The 22,165-nt window shown below is 42.4% G+C and overlaps 1 protein-coding gene across 1 annotated transcript in view; it reads right to left on the bottom strand.

Annotated features, from left to right (window-relative positions):
- LOC135526522 (GPI ethanolamine phosphate transferase 2-like) overlaps window positions 1-20,278 on the bottom strand; it is a 122,146-nt gene extending 101,868 nt beyond the window's left edge. Inside the window, exons 1-2 of the mRNA XM_064954977.1 lie at window positions 19,786-20,278; window positions 19,340-19,545 (exon numbers count right to left, since the gene is read on the bottom strand). Of these exons, the coding sequence (XP_064811049.1) occupies window positions 19,340-19,545; window positions 19,786-19,939 (360 nt within the window). The 5' untranslated portion in view covers window positions 19,940-20,278. The remainder of the gene's footprint in view (window positions 1-19,339; window positions 19,546-19,785) is intronic.
- Between the last annotated feature and the right edge of the window lie 1,887 nt (window positions 20,279-22,165).

Here is a 22,165-nt window from a genome sequence, read left to right as displayed (position 1 = left end):
CATTTTCTGTGGCCTCGGTCTGTGTGGCTGGTAGATCTGGAAGAACTCTGAGGTGTGTTTTGTTCCTTCGTACCTCTTCTGAGCCTGTGTCCACCACATAGGAGCGTGAGGCATCCGCTTTCCTCAGCACTATTGCTGGTGTCTTTGAGTTTGTAATCCACACACGTTGACCTTCTGCCAGCTCTGGCCTCTCCTTAGCACGGTGTCTCCGATTAAAGTCTCCAGTTTGCGTTTGTTTCAGACGTTTGTCCCTCTCAGCGAAGGCCTTTCTGTTATGCCATCGGGGTTTAAGCTGAGCCGGCGAGACAGGCAATGGGGAACGCAGCCTCCTACCCATCAGGAGCTCGGCAGGCGACGGCCCATGATGCAGTGGTGTAACTCTGTAAGCTAACAGAGCCCTGTATGGATCCTTGTTCTTTTTCAGCAGTCCCTTGACTGTTTTCACAGCTATCTCTGCCTCACCATTACTCTGTGCATGGTAGGGGCTACTGGTCACATGTATGAAGTCATATTCTGCGGCAAAAGCAGAAAAGGAGCTCGCAGAGAACTGGGGAGCGTTATCTGTAACCAGGACCTCAGCGACCCCTTGCCTGGAAAAAAAATAGACTTTAATCCATTGATAACACCAGCTGATGTGGTTACGGGTGTCTTTGCTATTTCAATGTATTTTGAGTAGTAATCTACCACTAGCAGATAAGTGTCATTCTTCCAATAGAACATATCCGCCTCTACCTTTTGCCATGGCCGTTTTGGCAGCTCCGTTGCCATCATTGGCTCCGGATGACAAGGTTGACATTTTGTACAGACCTCACACTGGGCCACTAGCTTGGCAATCTGAGTACTCAGACCAAGCCACCACACTGACTGTTGAGCCCTCAGTCTGCATTTGGTTATCCCCATGTGTCCATCATGCACTCTGTCTAGCATTTCTGGTTGTAGAGTCTCTGGGATAACTATCCGTTGTCCTTTCATGAGAAGGTCCCCATTACAGTGGAAGTCACTTTGGTGAACCCAATAGGGATTCAGCAGCTGAGGCAGTTCTTCCTGCCTGGGCCATCCCTTTTTGCACTGCTGCACTCTGTTGGCAGATGTGGTCTCGTTGTTGCTCCTCTGCAATCTGCTGCAGTTTGGTCTGAGATGCAGGTAGACTGTCCCTTATTGTATTAATGGACACCTGTACCTCACCCTCTAGACATTGCTCCTCCTCTGATAATGGACGTTTAATTGGGGCCCTGGAGAGTGCATCTGCTGTGATCAGTGCCTTCCCTGGCACATACACCATCTTGTAGGTGAACCTCAGTAATCTGAGGTGGAAGCGCAGAACTGTGGGAGGCAAGTCATCCAGTGCTTTTGTCCCTAACAGAGCCAACAGTGGTTTGTGGTCAGTCTCTGCTGTAAACTGTAGGCCAATAAGGTATTGGCTGAGCCTTTCACATGCCCATGTGATAGCCAACGCCTCCTTCTCCACTTGAGCATATCTTTGCTCTGTATCGGATAAGCGTCGGGAGATGTATGCTATTGGACGCCACTCCATGTTGTCCTGCATCTGTGTGAGGACCGCCCCTAGCCCAAAGGATGATGCATCTGCTGATACTTTTGTCTTAGCGTGGGGACGGTACTGTGCCAGCACTCTCTGTGAGGCCAGATCTCCTTTGATTTTGTCAAACGCTACCCGTTGCATGTGACCCCATGACCAGTCATTCTCTTTGGCTAGTAAGTCTCTCAGAGGTTTGGTTGTATCTGAGAACTGTGGGAGGAACTTACCCACATATGTGGCCATGCCTAAGAATGTCCTGACTTCAGCCACATTTTGGGGTCTGGGCATATCTGTGATGGCGCTGATCTTCTCTGGGTCCGGCTCTATTCCAGCTGCACTGATTTTGTGTCCCAAGAATAAGACCTCTGATTGTGCAAAAGTGCATTTTTCATTGAGTGTCAGGCCAGTCTCCTGGAGTCGGGTCAGAACTGCTGTAAGCCTTACATCATGTTCTACTCTGTCCCTTCTGCACACGAGCACATCGTCCACGTGGACTATGACCCCACTCAGCCCATCCAACAGCTGGGACATGAGTCTTTGGAATTGCTCAGGACCGGAAGCAATTCCAAATGGCAAAACATTAAAACAGTAACAGCCAAACGGTGTTATAAACGTTGTGAGTGCCCTACTCTCTGATGACAGCGGTATCTGCCAGAAACCTGAGCAGGCATCCAGCTTTGTGAAGACTTGTGAGCCATCCAACTGAGCCAGTGACTGCTCCACTGATGGTAAGATGTGTCTCTCTCTGCAGAGTGCCTCATTCAATTTAGTCATGTCCACACAGATCCTTATTTCCCCATTGGCTTTTGGGACCACCACCATCCCAATTTCTTCCATCCTCCCCAACTCTTCCTTTACTCTGGCCAATAAAGGGATAGGCACCCGGCGGGGGGTGGTAAGGGCATAGGGGACAGCATCCTCTCTCAGGCGGATTTTGTAGTCACCTTCTATCCTTCCTAGACCAGAAAACACTTTTGGGAATTTCTTTTTGTAAACCTCACCTGGGTCCTCCAGTTCGCTCACTCTCTCAATGAGATGCAATGCTTCAATTGCTGGCAGCCCCATCAACGGTCTGGCTAGAGAGTCAATGACGAAGACAGGCTGGATGGCACTTTTGTCTTTACTCTCCAGTTTAATCACCAAGTGCCCTACCACTGGTAACATGTTATTACTGGGCCCATACAGTTTTTTGTTTATAGAGAGCAAAGGGCCATCTCTGCTATAGCTATACAGCCTAGTTGGGATAGCTGTCACTGCTGCCCCAGTGCCTAGTTTAAATGACACAACCTCCCCATTGAGTTGAATGTTTGAATGCCAGACAGTATTGTTTCCCTTTACTTCTCCCAGCAAGATGCTGTCCTGCTGTACCTCCTCTGAAACCTCATGCCTTTGCTTTAATCGACAGACAGCTGAAAAGTGTCCTCTCCTGTGACATTTCCTGCATTCAGCATCCTTTGCTGGGCAATCTTTCCATCTGTGGAAAGGGGATTTCCCACATTTGCGACAAACATTTGAACTAGCTACTGGTGCTGTCTGTGATTGTTTTCTCCACGTCTGTCTCTGTTCGGTGTTCCCCTCCGTTTTTTTAGCTCTGTATGAAAATGCATGTATTTCCTCACTCTCTTCGTTCTGCAAGGAGCTGCTGTCGCGCAGGATCGTCTGCTGTCTTTTTACAGTCTCACTCTGCCTAACCTGGTTTACAGCTTTGGACAAGGTAAGCTGGGAATCCAACTGTAACTTTTCACAAAGTGATATATTCCTTATTCCGACTACAATCCGATCACGGATCAGCTCTTCCCTGAGCCGCCAAACTGACAACGTTCTGCAAGTTTGTGAACAGCTGTGATAAAACTGTCGGTGGTTTCACCCTTCTCCTGTTCGCGCATATTAAACCTAGCTCTCTCAAAAATACTGTTGTGTCTCCCTACAAAATGCGTTTCAAAACCGTCTTTAATGGCACTGTAGTTAAGTTTCTCTTCCTCGGTCAACTTTGAAGCATTTAATATATCCTTGGCTTCATCACCCATAGAGCAGATCAGTGTATTAACTTGAAATGCCTCATTTTTCACGTTTAAGCTTGATGCTACCCTGTACCTTTCAAAGCACCTGATCCATTTCGGCCAGTTTTGAATGTCCATACAAACAAAATTATCCGGGGGACTAATGCGAAATCCGTCAGCACTAGCCACTGGACTGTCCGTGTTTGTGCCAGAGCCCGTTGAACTTGGAGTCGCAAACCCTGAAATCCCGCCAGCTTCTTCCTCTTGCAACATGTTGCTTAGCAGTAGCTTAGTCCTTGCTCGTTAGCTAGCAAAATAATGATATGCGCTGTTTTATCTCCAACACTGTGCCCTCCCTGCTTTGAAACAGCCTGAATGTATGATTTACTTGGTACCTCCTTCACGTTTATGTGAATTTTAAAACCACTTCTGACACCATGTAGTATGAACTAAAATAAAGACATGCGACTACGAGGTTCTAGCTCCAGCCTGTTTATTAACCTAACCCTTGCATGTCCTACATAGGTACGGATGCCCCCAAGGGACATCCTACTACACTAGCCAAAGCAAGATGAGCTAAAGTCTAACGAAGGAACATTAGATAAACCCTCTCGAACAGTTTCAGCTGGTTGGCCGTCAAAATTGCACTGATAAACGTTGGGGAATTTTAGCCTCCTTGTCCTTCTTCAGTTTGCCTAGCATGCTTGCCCCAACCAAGCACCCAAGCTAACTGGCTAAAGTTGGCTAGCTAGCTACTTTCAGACATAAATGAGAGAACCCCTCACTCTGACCATTTTACTCATCGTAGCAGAGCTGGTTAGGCTGCCTATATGTTATCTAGAGCGTTCTTGACTTACTATGACTTTTTTGCCTAAGTTTACTGACACCGGCCATATTAAGTGGGTGTTGCGCATTCGTAAATTAATTCTTAGTTCTCAGACGAGAGTGCTCTGAAATGAGAGGAGATAGCGAACTCAAGAGATATGCTAACTGGATAACAGTCGTTCAAGTTCTTGCTAGCTAACCAAATGACACCTGCATCTCTAGCTGTATATTGTCACCGAAAAACAATGAGGGGGGAAAAAAAAAAAATCGGTCACTCGCCCACCCCTCCAATGGCATGACATGACATTCTCCTAGCAGCTAGCGTTGGGCTCCGTGTTTTTAGCTTGCTACATACATAGAAATGCTAGCCTATTAGCCACGTTATGACTGACTTGTGATCATTTCCTTTGCTAGTTAGATTGTATTGACATTCCCAGACCATTTTTGTCCAGAATATTGAGTCATTGAAACTGAAACATGGCAGCAAACAATGCACCAGGCCAGCTGTGATTTACAACCTGATAGCAATACTTCCTGCACTACCAAGAAATGTATTGGTTAATTATATTAATAATGCATTGAACTGCATCCATCTCTTCTGCCAAATATGCCTTAGTGTACGTTATGGAAAGTTGAGTCAAATCTATTTTTAAAACTTATAAAGTTGGTTCTGTAGCATAAACTGGGAATTTTATATTTTTTACTGATATAATGATATTATTCTATTTCATATCTGTAAAGTAGTTGAAACACTATCAGTTAGACTTTAAGTCACTGTTTACTCTGTGTGCTAAACAGGAAAAGTGTTTCTGGAATGGGAAGTAATAGTTGTACATTTCAATTGGATAATGCTTAATGGTTGTGTTTTTGTATTCTTATGATTGGGACCTACTGGCTAATTATGTCCAAGTCTATGGACTGCTTATACTTTAACATCATGCTGTGTGTGACTGCTGTCTTTCCATTAGCCCTATGCAGTGGTGCCTAGAGAAGTGGGTATTCTCCAATTTTGCCAAAAAGTTCCCAAATGGCCCGTCCAGCGAAGAAAAGGCACGTGTGTGAAAAATGTTTTTGTATGTATGTTATTTTTTTAAAGAGTTTTCCTATAGATCTTTCTGATTTTCACTTAAAAAAAAAAAAATTTAGAAGACAACTTTGATCATCTAAGTCTTCAACAATGCTAAAACCACATCAATCTGATTGGGTGGGCCTGTCAGGGCCTAGCTCCCCAGTGGGTGGGCCTCTGTTCACCTAGGCCCATCCACGTCTTCCCTACAAACAGCACATGATGACAATTGCACATCACAAATAGCCTACTAACCAACCCTTAGAAGTAAACTTTTTCAATACCTGGTTTGCATACCCATTGTTGCCTTTGTTAGCATTTACTGTTAGATCTTATGAATTGAAACATCTTTCCTACCATACTAGCTACCGATTGAGCTGGTATGGTAACCAGTTGAGAGCTGCACACTTGCTGCCTGCAGTTGATTTTCCGCTGAAACTAGGCTGTGTGTGCAGTGCGCATTTGAATACATTTTACAGGCTTTGCGATTGTGTAGGCTACGTTGTGCATGTGTAACGGATGTGAAACGGCTAGCCTAGTTACGCTAAATAGCGTTTCAATCGGTGACGTCACTTGCTCTGAGAACTTGAAGTAGTAGTTCCCGTTGCTCTGCAGGGGCCGCGGCTTTAGTGGAGCGATGGGTAACGATGCTTCGTGGGTGTCAGTTGTTGATGTGTGCAGAGGGTCCCTGGTTCGCGCCCGGGTATGGGCGAGGGGACGGTCTAAAAGTATACTGTTACACATGACTACATAATACATACTACATAATTGATAAATCATATACCTCCACTACACTACCATGATATGCAGTAGAGATTAAGAAGTGTATACGCAATGCCCACAAACAAAAGTGGGTATACGGCTTATACATGTGTATACCCTCCACTGCACCACTGGCCCTTTATACTTTACAAAAAGTGCACTTTTTTTGTGCTGGAATTACGATTACTGTCCTTTCAGAATCATGAACCTGTCACACACTGAAGGCCTATAGGTTTGCCAGTGCACAAACATGTCTATAATAAAGGCTGTTAATTAAGATAATGTTTTAGTACATAAGTAAATATTGAAGAAGCACTTTTATGCACCCTCTGAATGAAAGCTGATAACTATGAGTGTTTTACTCTGCTGGTCTCGGGAAGAAATTAAGAGTCCTTACTAGAGGTCGACCGATTAATCGGAATGGCCGATTAATTAGGGCCGATTTCAAGTTTATATAACAATCGGAATTGTTATCTGTATTTTTGGGCGACGATTTGCCGATTTTTAAAAATTATTTAATCTTTATTTAACAAGGCAAGTCAGTTAAGAACACATTCTTATTTTCAATGACGGCCTAGGAACGGTGGGTTAACTGCCTCGTTCAGGGGCAGAACGACAGATTTTCACCTTGTCAGCTCAGGGGATTCAATCTTGCAACCTTACAGTTAACTAGTCCAACGCAATAATGACCTGCCTCTCTCTCGTTGCACTCCACAAGGAGACTGCCTGTTACGCAAATGCAGTAAGCCAAGGTAAGTTGCTAACTATCATTAAACTTATCTTATAAAAAACAATCAATCATAAATCACTAGTTTACTACACATGGTTGATGATATTACTAGATATTATCTAGCGTGTCCTGTGTTGCATATGATCTGACTGAGCATACAAGCAAACAAGTATGTATCTAAGTATCAGCAGCTCTTCGTTGTGCGTCAAGCATTGCACTGTTTATGACTTCAAACCTATCAACTCCCGAGATGAGGCTGGTGTAACCGAAGTGAAATGGCTAGCTAGTTTAGCGCGCGCTATTAGGGTTTGAGCCTTGGGGTGGTTGTTTGCTCTGCATGGGTAACGCTGCTTCGATGTGGTGGCTGTTGTCGTTGTGTTGTTGGTTCGAGCCCAGGGAGGAGCGAGGAGAGGGACGGAAGCTATACTGTTACACTGGCAATATTAAAGTGCCTATAAGAACATCCAATAGTCAAAGGTTAATGAAATACAAATGGTATAGAGGGAAATAGTCCTATAATAACTACAACCTAAAACTTCTTACATGGGAATACTGAAGACTCATGTTAAAAGGAACCACCAGCTTTCATATGTTCTCATGTTCTGAGCAAGGAACTGAAACGTTAGCTTTCTTACATAGCACATATTGCACGTTTACGTTCTTCTCCAACACTTTGTTTTTGCATTATTTAAACCAAATTGAACATGTTTCATTATCTACTTGAGGCTAAATTGATTTTATTGATGTATTATATTAAGTTAAAATAAGTGTTAATTCAGTATTGTTGTAATTGTCATTATTCCAAATATTTTTTACTTATTTAAAAAAAAAAAAAAAAAAAAAAAAAAAATATATATATATATAAAAAAAAATCGGCCAATTAATCGGTATCGGCTTTTTTGGTCCTCCAATAATCGGTATCGGCGTTGAAAAATCATAAATCGGTCAACCTCTAGTCCTTACTGTCCGAGACAGAGTACAAATGTATCCGAATATGTTGTCTCAAGACCATACTCGATTACTACAACAGAAAAGGTCAAAATCATTGTCTCCCTGACTACCAATGTTATTTCGTTATGCTAGCATCAACATTTACTAAAGTGTAATTTGCAGTAGAAATAGGCTAACACCAGAGCTACTGCAATTACAATGGGAAATGGGTGTAAGACTGTTCCAAACAATCACTGAATGACCAACTGTGTACCATAAACAATTCAAGTAGCATTGTATCACATGCTTTTGTGTCCTCCTCAGCTAGTTAAAGCCAATGAAGCAACTCACATAGGCCTGGGTGTTGTTGGCAGTATCTCACTACTCAGTCATATGCGATGTATATCAGCATGTTTTCACACCGCAACGCCTTGCATAATCACTGTGATTTCTCACAATCAGGCATTCTGGGGCAATTAACCTTCGGTCAGCCTCACAGAAGGAAGCAGAAAATGGTGCGAAATCTAAACCACGTGACGGATTCCATGCTTTGTTTTCCTCCACATGGTTGTGCAGGTGCTTTAGTCCATTAGTGCAGCGGAGCAAGCAGTAGTTGGGAGGGCCTGCTGGCATTTGGAATTCAAGCAAAACTACCAGAATTATCTACATTTAGGCTAGGCCAAAACTGAAGGAATTAGGCCTAATTTTAGCAGCAGAATTTCTGAATGACTGCAAGCATGCTTGCGTATATTCACATACTCAGTGCATACTACTCAACACTGCCAGAAAACCTTAGCACTCTAGCCTAACATATCTCACACTAGCCTAATTGTCAAAATAACTCCACTCAAGGATTGACCAAAGAATAGCAAGCCTAGGGGGACGGTTGGCAGTGAGCCAAACACAGATGTGAAGATACGGTGGTGAATAAAATACTAAAACCAAACACTAATTGTTAATCATTATTTTATCTTTTGTACCATTGTGTTTCATTATCTCGTGGGAAAAAAGGTCTGCTAAATCTGGCTCTGGCACCATTTTAAAGTTGATGACGCTGTTGCCCAAGTCATTAAAGTCTTCGGAAATAAATTATTTTGGTGCTTTAATTTGGGAAGTCATCATGGATATGCAGTTTTTTAAACTCCCCCAGATTAAAATAAAAATATGTTTGAAGTCGGCGGCTGGGGACAATGCCCCCCTACTCCCCCAGTTTTACTCTCCAGTGACACTTCGGTTCTCTTAAGAGATGTATTTTTACACAAACTTCAAAAGGAGGAAGGGCATCATTGAAAATAAATTCTATCGCTTTAATGCTGCATGTCATTAGATCATGAGAGGAACAAGATGTGATAAAGAATCGATGTGATAGGCTTGACAATCACCTACCTATCAACTGCATCACGAACATGATCAAAAGCTAGACTAAAAAGGGGGGTAAACTGTCAATCCAAGGAAAAAGGAACTCCTAAAGCTGACATTTACAGTGTGCTGAAAGTACAAATAGCCTACCTCAGATAAAGTCATTTACTTTACCTTGGAATACTAGCCAGAATATTTGTTCATGGAGGCAATTGTTAAAACTACAGTGCTAGCATTTTTCTAAAGCTGAATGATCTACTATTCAGAACCCCAAAGTGGTCCAAATGGATATCTTTAGATCACTACTCTGCCACAGTGTCAAACCCTGATTGGAGCCAACTTATTCATTTTCAAGCTAGGCCTACATTTCCAAAGTCAGCAGAAACTTTAGATCAATGCTTGACTTTTGATCTTAAGCAGGCTCTCTACACAAACCCTAGAGCAGCAGTTCCCAACTATTTCTATTCCGGGGACCACCATTTGTGAATGTAACAAATTTAAGGCCTATTGTTATTATAAAACCTTAGCATTATGAAAAGTTATGCAAAATTGCCTAGAATACTATTAATACTCCCAACTGTTATCTTTGGAAGACAAAAATCTAAAATAAATAAAACAATGTGGACCACCTGTAGGTTGAAAACCACAGTTCTAGGGACAACACCAGTCTATCCATCCATGATGGTTCTGCTCACACAAACAACACAACCCTCCATCTGTGAGAGAGAGAACTCAGTTGAAGACTGCACCGGCTTGTTCTTAGATGTGGTGGGAAAACACTCAGATGCAGGACAAAAGCTTGTATCAAGCAGGGTTTCTACCGATTTCATCATTGGGAGGCTGGGGAAACACAGGATATTTGTTGAGGCGACTCCTTCTCCTGCATAGGATGTGACTGGCAGGCAAAATAAATATGTTTGTTGAGCATTGGAGTCAATGGAGAGAAGATCTAATGTTGGGGCCTGGTGGAGGAACAGAGGAAACCAAGGGAAGCCTTGTCTGAGCTCTGGAAGAAGCAAGGACCAGACACAGAAGCATATTAGTCTGAGTCCGAAACAAAGTAATCATCACTAGTATGTTCAGGGAACACGCTGAAACGCAAAATGCATTATTGAAACTTAACACTACGGAGGGCCTCAAAAATGCAACTAGCATTGCATTAGAGTTATAATGGGGGAGGCAGGTAGCCTAGTGGTTAGAGCGTTGGACTAGTAACCGAAAGGTTGGTATATCAAAACCTGAGCTGACAAGGTAAGAATCTGTCGTCCTGCCCCTAAACAAGGCAGTTAACCCAATGTTCTCTGGGAGGCCGTCATTGTAAATAAGAATGTGTTATTCACTGACTTGCCGAGTTAAATAAAGGTTCAATTAAAAAAATACAAACATTAAAATAAGCTAGGTTCATTACAAATGAGGACAGAGATATGAGCATGTCCTAAAATGGACACCACTGGTGCCTTTATATCAGCAGGCGTATTATACTTCTCCCCAGAGTCTTAGTAATGCAGATTATCTGATTGCTTTGTTCTTTTCCCAGGGCATTTTATTTTAGTCCTACATATTGTCCAGAAACCAATATTCTAAACTCAGCAAAAAAATAAACTTCCCTTTTCAGGACCCTGTCTTTCAAAGATAATTCGTAAAGATTCTAATGACTTCTCAGATCTTCATCGTAAAGGGTTTAAACACAGTTTCCCATGCTTTTTCAATGAACCATAAACAATTAATGAACATGCACCTGTGGAAAAGTCGTTAAGACACTAATAGTTTACAGACGGTAGGCAATTAAGGTCACAGTTATGAAAACTTAGGACGATAACGGTGCCTTTCTACCTACTCTGAAAAACACCAAAAGAAAGATGCCCAGGGTCCCTGTTCAGCTGCGTGAACGTGCTTTAGGCAGGCAGCAAGGAGGCATGAGGACTGCAGATGTGGCCAGGGAAATACTTATATGTACTGTGAGACATCTAAGACAGCGCTTCAGGGAGACAGGACGGACAGCTGATCGTCCTCGCAGAGGCAGACCACGTGTAACACCTGCACAGGATCGGTACATCCAAACATCACACCTGCGGGACATGTAGAGGATGGCAACAACAGCTGCCCGAGTTACACCAGGAACGCACACTACCTCCATCAGTGCTCAGACTGTCTGCAATAGGCTGGAGAGAGGCTGGGGACTGAGGGCTTGTAGGCCTGTTGTAAAGAGGTCAGACATCAGACATCACCAGCAACAACGTCGCCTATGGGCACAAACCCACCATCACTGGACCAGACAGGACTGGCAAAAAGTGCTCTTCACTGACGAGTCGCGGTTTTGTCTCACCAGGGGTGATGGTCGGATTCTCGTTTATTGTTGAAGGAATGAGTGTTACACCGAGGCCTGTACTCTGGTTCGGGGTCGATTTGGAGGTGGAGGGTCCGTCATGTTCTGGGGCGGTGTGTCACAGCATCATCGGACTGAGCTTGTCATTGCAGACAATCTCAACACTGTGCGTTACAGGGAAGACATCCTCCTCCCTCATGTGGTACCCTTCCTGCAGGCTCATCCTGACATGACCCTTCAGCATGACAATGCCATCAGCCATACTGCTCGTTCTGTGAGTGATTTCCCACAAGACAGGAATGTCAGTGTTCTGCCATGGCCAGCGAAGAGCCCGGATCTCAATCCCATTGAGGCGGGCTGTGACCTGTTGGATCGGAGGGAGAGAGCTAGGGCCATTCCCCCCAGAAATGTCCCGGGAACTTGCAGGTGCCTTGGTGGAAGAGTGGGGTAACATCTCACAGCAATAACTGGCAAATCTGATGCAGTCCATGAAGAGGAGATGCACTACAGTACTTAATGCAGCTGGTGGCCACACCAGAAACTGACTTACTTTTGATCCCCCTTTGTTCAGGGACACATTATTCCATTTCTGTTAGTCACATGTCTGTGGAACTTGTTAAGTTTGTCTCAGTTGTTGAATCTTGTTATGTTCATACAAATATTAACACGATAAGTTTGCTGAAAATAAATGCAGTTGACAGAGGATGTTTATTTTTTTGCTGAGTGTATATCCTCCTACCTGAGCAACTGTCATCTTCATTATTTACTGAAGAGGATGACAAACCACACACATCACTATGGGTGAACACAACATTCAAGGGAAAGGTACATTGAGATGAAAATGTATAATGGATCTAAAGCAGAACTGAAAGAAACTCCTCATTCTTCCTATTATAATGGAATAAAAGAGGCTAATGTCTGATTTATTGATTGATTTGTCAAAACATCTTTCTCATAAACCCAATGATCCTGATTGGCATTTCACAGGTGGATGAATCCAAATGCTACAAATCCTTGCAACCCTCATGGAAGTCGTGTCCAATTTAGGGTCATCAAGAGCAGACAGGTCTACACGATTTTGGCCCGGTTTCCCATACCCAGAGTAAGCCTACACAACTGGATATTTACACTGCTGCTACTCGCTGTTTGTTATCTAAGCATAGTCACTTCACCCCAACCTACATGTACAAATTACCTTCACTAACCTGTACCCCTCCGCATTGACTCAGTACCCCCTGTATATAGCCTCGTTATTGTTATTTTATTGTGTTACTTTCTATAATTTAGTTGAACTCTTTCTTGAACTGCACTGTTGATTAAGGGCTTGTAAGTAAGCGGTAAGGTCTAGCTAGATGTGTTGCATTGGGCACATGTGACAAATAAAGTTTGATTTGATATTAAACATGCTTAATGAAGATTCTCAATTTAAAGTGCCACTCCTGGAAATTTAGAGATGCCTTGTCTAAATGTAGAGAGCGGATAGCCATTTACTATACATGGTGTGATAGCCTAATTCTCTTTACTGTAACACATAGGCCTATTCAGGCAAGACATTTCATTTGGAAGAAGTCTACCGAATTCCTTTACTCTTTCTTCCCTCACCAAAACATCTTTCTCCTAGCAGTATGTTCTTGTTACAGTGAAACTGACGGTTTAAAAATTATACACCGGCAACAAAAACATTTTCCTATGTGTCCATTCCAATGAACGGATATGGATGGGAAAGGCAGAGCTAGAGCTGAGAGGTAATTCCTCAGAAGCAGAAATGTCCTACTGGGAACGGGCAAGTCTTTGGAATGCTAATGAGTTCAATTTGTGCATGTGTAGAGCAAGTTGTCAATCTGAGAAAAATAAACTAAATATTTCCTTCACACAAGTGTTTTTAACAGTGCAACCTGAGGGCATGTGTGAAAGCGTTCGTCCCTGATAAGTAGAGATTAACTTTAATTTTCCAATTTCTGGACCAAAGCAATGAGCAAAAGGGTCATTGTCGATGATGAGTGCAGTGGCAAACATTTATCATCAGGGAATCATCAAGTACCACTAGTCCTGTGATGAGCTTGTGTTCACTCACTGGTCTTCGCTTAATAACATAGGCTTCACCTCATTTCATTGTTATTAAGTCTGGATCACACACTACGAACTGCAGTATTTGAGAAAGCATAGCCAGTAAAGTATGGCGACCCTGAGAAAGACATCCAAAAATAGACAGAGCCAAAAATACAGGTTTGGTCTTTACCTCGACAACCATATTTTTTTTCAAATGGCCCCAATTTCACTTTTGTCAAAGGAATAAACAATATACAATCTAACTCATAAGAGAACTCCCTTTCTGCAAAGGTCTTCTCAACTCTGATTGGGTGATTTCTGAACACACCGTTGCTTTACCTGCAAAGGCATTATTCTGTCCTGAAAATACTTTCTCTTATCACTTAAGTGGGTAGGAGAAGTGAAAATAATCCAGGGAAACTAATTGGAATGGGCCTGTGTGAGTTTATGCCTATTATCAACAGGAAACTGGGCCACAAAAGCCTTTCCTATGTGCCTCACAACACAAGAGCAGCTCTACCCAGAGTACAATTCTGGCAATATGTACAGTACCAGTCAAAAGTTTGGGCACACCTACTCATTCAAGGGTTTTTCTTTATTTTAACTATGTTCTACATTGTAGAATAATGTCGAAGACAAGAAAACTACAAAATAACACATGGAATCATGTAGTAACCAAAAAAATGTTAAACAAATCAAAATATATAGCTACCCTTTGCCTTGTTGCCAGCTTTGCACACTCTTGGAATTCTCTCAACCAGCTTCACCTGCAATGCTTTTCCAACATTCTTGAAAGAGTTCCCACATATGCTGAGCACTTGTTGGCTGCTTTTCCTTCACTCTGCCGCCCAACTCATCCCAAACCATCTCAATTGGTTTGAGGTCAGGTGATTGTGGAGGCCAGGCCATCTGATGCAGCCCTCCATCACTCTCCTTGGTCAAATAGCCCTTACACAGCCTGGAGGTGTGTTGGGTCATTGTCCTGTTGAAAAACAAATGATAGTCACGCTAAGCGCAAACCAGATGGGATGGCATATCGCTGCATAATGCGGTGGAAGCCATGCTGGTTAGGTGTGCCTTGAATTCTAAATAAATCACTGAAAGTGTCACTAGCAAAGCACCCCCACACCATTACACCTCCATGCTTTTATGCTGGGAACCACAAATGTGGAGATCATCCGTTCACCTACTCTGCGTCTCACAAAGACAGCGGTTGGATCCAAAAATCTCAAATTTTCACTCGTCAGACCAAAGGACAGATTTCCACCGGTCTAATGTCCATTGCTCGTGTTTCTTGGCTCAAACAAGTATATTCTTCTTATTGGTGTCCTTTAGTAGTGGTTTCTTTGCAGCAATTTGACCATGAAGGCCTGATTCACGCAGTCTCCTCTGAACAGTTGATGTTGAGATGTGTCTGTTGAACTGTATGAAGCATCTATTTGGGCTGCAATCTGGGGTGCAGTTAACTCTAATGAACTGCAGCAGAGGTAACTCTGGGTCTTCCTTTCCTGTGGCGGTCCTCATGAGAGCCAGTTTCATCATAGCGCTTGATGGTTTTTGCGACTGCACTTGAGAAACTTTAAAAGTTCTTGAAATGTTCCTGATTGACTGACCTTCATGTCTTAAAGTAATGATGTACTATCGTTTCTCTTTGCTTATTTGAGCTGTTGTTGCCATAATATGGACTTGGTCTTTTACCAAATAGGGCTATGTTCTGTATACCACCCCTACCTTGTTACAACACAGCTGGCTCAAACGTATTAAGAAAGAAAGAAATTCCACAAATTAACTTTTAACAAGGCACACCTGTTTATGGAATTTCGGGTGACTATCTCATGAAGGTGGTTGAGAGAATGCCAAGAGTGTGCAAAGCTGTCTTCAAGGCAAATTATGGCTACTTTGAAGAATCTCAAATATAGTTTTGATTTGTTTAACACTTTTTTGGTTACTACATGATTCCATGTGTGTTATTTCATAGTTTTGATGTCTTCACTATTATTCTACAATGTAGAAAATAGTAAAAAAAATAAAGAAAAACCCTGGAATGAGTAGTTTTGACTGGAACTCTATATCCAATAAAATATTTATTTTCCTCAACAATTCTCTCAATTACATCCTTCCCCAAACAGCCTTTTCTGGGATCGTTCCTGTCAGACAGCCAGAGGCTGGCTGGTGTACTCCTAATGAATGGGCTGGTTCTCTGGGTGATTCTGATTTGAGTCAGTTGGCTGTGTCATACCAGTTGATTGGGTGCACTGCAGTGATTTGGGAAGATGCAGTATTCCATGACTGCAATCTTGCACTGCCATCTTCTGGTAGGAATGAGAACGTCTCAAAGTTCTGCTGATTCTTCTTTACTGCTTATTCAGTGTAGGCTATTTGTGGCAGCTGTTTGAATCAAAGTTTACATTGAAAATCTAGAAATTATCTATTAGGCCTAATTAGCCTACTTGGTGCTAGATCCATGTTGACATTTTAATGTAGAGTAATGTAATCAAATGTCTTCAGAATAAGGTGGTAGAGTACAACTTGTCTGTGCCTCTTTGAACCACATAACCTATAGATTTAATGACCTACGTGGTGACTAATACGAGAGATGTCAAAGGTTCAGGCTGCTACACAGTCACTACGGAAGCTCTAGTCTAGAGTGGTTGGTTAAATTGTGTTTAGGAACATTTTTAAACTCCATGGTTAAAGTAGTGAGAAATATATGTAATTGTCGTAAAAATCTGCGAGAGTGCTTAATTTACTATCATCCTAAATCTTTAATTATTTTGACATTATTAATTATTTAAATGGTGGTTTGGGCCCCGAATTCTGATTGGCTGACAGTCGTAGTATATCAGACCCTATACCACCAATACAACCAATAAGGCACCTCTGGGTTTGCGGTATATGGCCAATATACCATCACTAAGGGCTGTATCCAGGCAATCTGCATTGCGTTGTGCATAAGAACAGCCCTTAGTTGTGGTATATTAGCCATACCACACCCCCTCGAGCATTATTGCTTAATTATGCTAATTACCTACGGTGAACAGGACATGTTACTAGAGACTTAACGTTTTTACCCCACAACAATTAAAGGAAATACACATCCTTTTTACCTCAAATTGGTAATATTAGTATTAAAAGGTATCGTCATCACGATCTCACAAAATCGATTGCTTATAACAGATCAGTATCTCTGGTTTAGTATCGGTGTTCGTGTTGGGACTTAACCCACCTGTCATTTTCAGACTACGGTGGCTAGAAAGAAAAAAAAATGAGGCGCTCCTCCCATAAACATCTCTGGCCTCACATGAATTCATGGATTTGAAGGTTAAGCTATCACTCAAATTAAAGCCAATCGCCATCGCTATTTAGAAACCGACCTGAGGTGTCTATTCATTTACACCTTATGGAACAGCGGGGACTAAGAAGCAACACAAACATAGGCATACAAACACACGATAGCATACGCACTATACACACACTGGACTATATATATATATATATATATATATATATATATATATATATATGGTAGTGGTAGAGTAGGGGCCTGAGGGCACACAGTCTGAATGTAATGTTTTTAAAATTGTATAAACTGCCTTAATTTTGCTGGACCCCAGGAAGAGTCCATAATAAATACAAATACACAAACTGTTCACATCCACCTTGTTGGCGGACAGAACATTTTGCAGGTTTAAAGCTTATTTCCTGCAATTATACAATTTTTGGCATGGGGTAAGGAGAAAATGTTGCCGTTTGAAAGCAATTTTTTTTGCAATTCTATACATTTTGTCACGTCTAATATGTACTCGTGATATTTGAGTTACTCAAACATTACAACAAAATCTATGGGCTACAAAAACATAGCTATAAAACGTTAACTGACATGGGCTAGATGAGCTGGACATTTCTGACAAGTTAAAAATAGCTCTCTAAGGTATGCAACTTTCAAGAGTAAGATGAAAGACGGACTGAGTTCCCCAGCTTTGAGCCTCACACTGTTGTGGAAATTGACCCACTATGCTGTTTACTTTTTTGCATCGACATCATATCGCTGAGTCTACCTTTAATCAATACAGCAAATCACTTGGGTTAGTTTTCTAAAAAGACATCAGTTCACACAGGCTCACATTTTGAATTAGAAAAAAAAACATTTTAGGACTTTTGTGTTTGGTCTGCTGACGGAGTTCATAATGGTTTATGAGGTGGGTGAACAATCATCATGCAAGGTTAAACACTGAACATATAACAACCAATGAAAGGTATACCTGACTGTGTCACAATCACAAAGCAACATATTCACCGTAGAAAAGAAAACCCCTGCACACGCCATATTACCTCTGCATATTTATTGCAATATCGTGAGTGAGGGAGTTATCTATTCTACAATTAAGTTCTAAAGGGCTATAATTCCCATACCACAATTTATTTGTATTTGTTTTTATTTAACCAGGTAGGCCAGTTGAGAAAAAGTTCCCATTTACAACTGTGACCTGGCCAAGATAAAGCAAAGCAGTGTGACAAAAACAACAGAGTTACACACAAACAAACATACAATAACACAAAAGAAAATAAAAATATAATTATCTATGTACAGTGTGTGCAAATGTAGAAGAGTAGGGAGGTAGGCAATAAATAGGCTATAGATGCTAAAATAATTACAATTTAGCATTAATACTGGAGTGATAGATGTGCAGATGATGATGTGCAAGTAGAGATACTGGGGTGCAAAAGAGCAAGACGCTAAGTAATAATATGGGGATGGGGTAGTCGGGTGCGCTATTTACAGATTGGCTGTGTACAGGTACAGTGATCGGTAAGCTGCTCTGACAGCTGATGCTTAAAATTAGAGAGGGAGATATAAGACTCCAGCTTCAGAGATTTTTGCTATTCTTTCTAGTCATTGGCAGCAGAGAACTGGAAGGAAAGGCAGCCAAAGTAAGTGTTGGCTTTGGGAATGACCAGTGCAATATACCTGCTGGAGCGCGTGCTACAGGTGGGTGTTGCTATGGTGACCAGTGAGCTGAGATAAGGCAGTGCTTTACCTAGCAAAACTTATAGATGACCTGGAGCCAGTGGGTTTGGCGACAGATATGTAGTGAGGGCCAGCCAACGAGAGCATACAGGTCGCAGTGGTGGGTAGTTTATGGGGCTTCCGTGATATAACAGATGGCACTGTGACAGACTACATCCAGTTTGCTGAGTAGTGTTGGGGGCTAATTTGTAAAGGACATCGCCGAAGTCAAGGATCGGTAGGATAGTCAGTTGTACGAGGGTATGTTGGGCGGCATGAGTGAAGGAGGCTTTGTTGCGAAATAGGAAGCCGATTCTAGGTTTAATTTTGGATTGGAGATGCTTAATGTGAGTCTGGAAGGAGAGTTTACAGTCTAACCAGACACCTAGGTATTTGTAGTTGTCCACATATTTTACGTCAGAACCGTCCAGAGTAGTGATGCTAGTCGGGGGGAGGGTGTGGGCAGCAATCGGTTGTAGAGCATGCACTTAGTTTTACTAGCATTTAAAAGCAGTTGGAGGCCATGGAAGGAGTGTTGTACGGCGTTGAAGCTCATTTGGAGGTTTGTTAGCAGTGTCCAAAGAAGGGCCAGATGTATACAGAACGGTGTCGTCTGCATAGAGGTGGATCAGAGAATCACCAGCAGCAAGAGCGACATCATTGACATAGAGAGAAAAGAGTCGGCCCGAGAATTGAAACCCTGAACCCTAAATTAGAGTTAGTTATGGTGGCGTTTCACATTCTTACCTTGATTCTGGGCATTGTAACTGTAGGAGGTCTTGCCTTGGCCACAAAGCTGTGTGTGGAGCCCCTCTCCACCAAGTGCCTGATGTAAGGCATGTATTTTCTCCCATTTGGACCAAACACAAAGTCCTCCCTGAGAGCATCGATCAACACTATCACTACTCTCTTGAAAAGGGCGTCCGGGACTTTGGAGGAGTTGAGGGATCTTCCTGCAATGCCAAAGAAAATGCCAGTTACCAACACATTATAGCCATTGTAGACAACACCGAGGAACAAATGGGTAGGATAGCATTTATTCGGTGTGCAAAATAATGACTGTATTACCTTGTCATTCAAGCAATCACCTAGCTAGCTATCCAATGCAAAACATCAACATAGCTAGCTGAGAGCATGGTATAACAATATCACACTAATTGGGAGTATAGCTAGATAATGTCAACACAACACACCGGTAAAGGGTTCAGGCGGAACATCTGACAACTTGCTCTTCGTTGAAAAAGAAGATTTGATAGGGACTGGGAAAAATCCCCTAAGAAACAAGGCAATGCCTAATACCTCCAGTATGAGACAAAAACAGGCAAAAACAGACGAACGTATCCTCATTTTGCTGACTGACTGGCTTGCTAGCTGACTACTATGATATGAAAGGATACACGTTTTCTTGACAACAGCGTTTGAATTAATCCTCTGACTCTGGCACTAGCTACACTGGTAGCTAACGTTAGCTAGCTAGAGCTTGCTTGCTAGCAGTTAGCTTGCTGTCATGAATGGCTGTATCACCGACTAGTTCGCTAACTCGCCCCAATTTTGCAAAAGTATTTTTTCTTTACAATAACAAACAAAACATTTTGTGGCATATTCATCACCACTGCAAAACATGTGTTTACACCAGTTGAAAAAAAAAATTCAGGAGCTGAAGCTATCAACTGGTGTTTTGATTCATATCCGTGTTGGTTTAAACCAGCTACGGGTAGTCGAAGCAGTCAAAAAATGTGTAAACTTCGAGAATAATCACAATACGTCCAATGATTTATATACACAACCAATGATTTATATACACATCATTGGGTGAAACATGTTGGAAAAGATTCAAGCTATTGTCGATATTTGTGATTATTTAAAATAAAGACAAGTTAAATGTATTACATGTTTGTAAGAAGCTGAATGGTCAAAAGAGAGATTTTGGGGTAAAATACAGTAGCTAGGCCAACCTTTTTGGATACAACATAAAACAGCTCGTGGTTTGCTGTAATGATTTATTTTGCAAAGCTCTGAGGTGAAGGTCCCCCTGGGTACAAATCTAAAATCAGCTCCCTCCCCCAATTCTAACCTTAATGTCCTACTCCTGTCTCCTTTTCAGCTCATTTGTCACCTGGTGTATTTAGTAAAAGTCACATCTCAATAGCGAATCCAGGTATCCTCATGACACAGCACAAGTGGGGGGGGTGGGCCTTTCCTCTTTAGATTTTTTTAAATCCTTCAGTGTGTGTACTTTACTGTATTTATGCTTGGGATATCACTTTTCAACAGTAAAGGCGCCCGCATAAATAGGTTCAGTTTGCTCCTTTCAGAACTTAGCTAGGCAAAGTGAACTTCTGCACTTGCATACTCCCTAAAGAGTATGTACCCAGAAGCTAAACTTCTGCACTTGCATACTCCCATACTCTCTTTGCTTAAAAAACAAGAAAAAAGCAGCAATATTACTGTTGTTTGTCCCTCTTGAGCCACTGTAGCAACAACATAGCCATAATGAAACCTTTTCCCTCAATCGGATAGAAGGCTCATGCTCTCATAATGTCAGTGCCCGGAGAAGACACGTTTTCGAGGTGAGCAGGATGATTATGAGATGGCGTTAACTCAGATGCCACCGGGCCGCAAGCAAAACCAGGAGAAGAGGAATATTGGGACAGGCACACAGAAAGATGGATTTCTGAGGAGGAATGGAGGGGAAAAAGTGGAAGAAGAGATCGAAGAGAATGAGGAAAGCAGAGGTTAGATTTGAATTTTAGGAATATGGCAATAAAAATGGAGATGGGGTTTCAAAGAAGATTGGAGTCAAGTGCAAACAGAGTGAGCCGAGCGCCAGACCAAGTTCTGGAGGTGAAATGGAAGTGAATGAGGGCGAGTTAAGTGAGGTGAAAGATGTGGTGAAGAGCTCGGAACCCGAGCCAGGGATCAATGGACATGATAAAGAAGAATCTGGTCCAGTAGGAGTGACAATTTTGGAGAAAGTGGATCCTTGCCTTTTGGCAGATTCATTTGTGGTTTCAGGATGGGTGGGAAAGGCGTTGGGTGCAGTTGAATCAGTGAAGGTAACCTGTAGTGGACTTGTGATATTTGTTTGTGTTTCCTCTGACCAGAGGGAGCAGGCACTACATGTCACCAAACTTGGGTCAAGATCTGTTGCGTGCTTTGCTCTTCGGAACAAGGCACCATTGAAAGGAATGATTTCTGAGGTCGTGTTACGTCTGGAGGTGGAGCAATTGAAGTTGAATATTCCTGGTGTTTGTGATGCCTGCCGTTTGGTGCGACACAGACCCGTGGTGAGCGTTTGTGCAATAGAGGAGTCACTGTCTTTTAGAGTTTTGAGTCAGAGTCTTTACCCAACAAAGTCATGTTAGGATATATCAGTTATGGGCCTCCCGAGAGGTGCATCGCAGCAGTCTAAGACACTGCATTAATACTCTAATGACTCCTTGTGGCGGGCCCGGGCACCTGCAAGCTGACCTCAGTTGTCAGTTTGACAGTGTTTCCTCCGACACATTGGTTCAGCTGACTTCTGAGTTAAGCAAGCAGTGTGTCAAGAAGCAGTGTGGCTTGGCAGGGTCA

The sequence above is a fragment of the Oncorhynchus masou genome, chromosome 32, assembly GCF_036934945.1.
Source record: "Oncorhynchus masou masou isolate Uvic2021 chromosome 32, UVic_Omas_1.1, whole genome shotgun sequence".
Lineage (NCBI taxonomy): Eukaryota > Metazoa > Chordata > Actinopteri > Salmoniformes > Salmonidae > Oncorhynchus > Oncorhynchus masou.
Note: the sequence above shows the minus strand (reverse complement) of the source record. Positions and strands in the feature narration are given on the sequence as shown.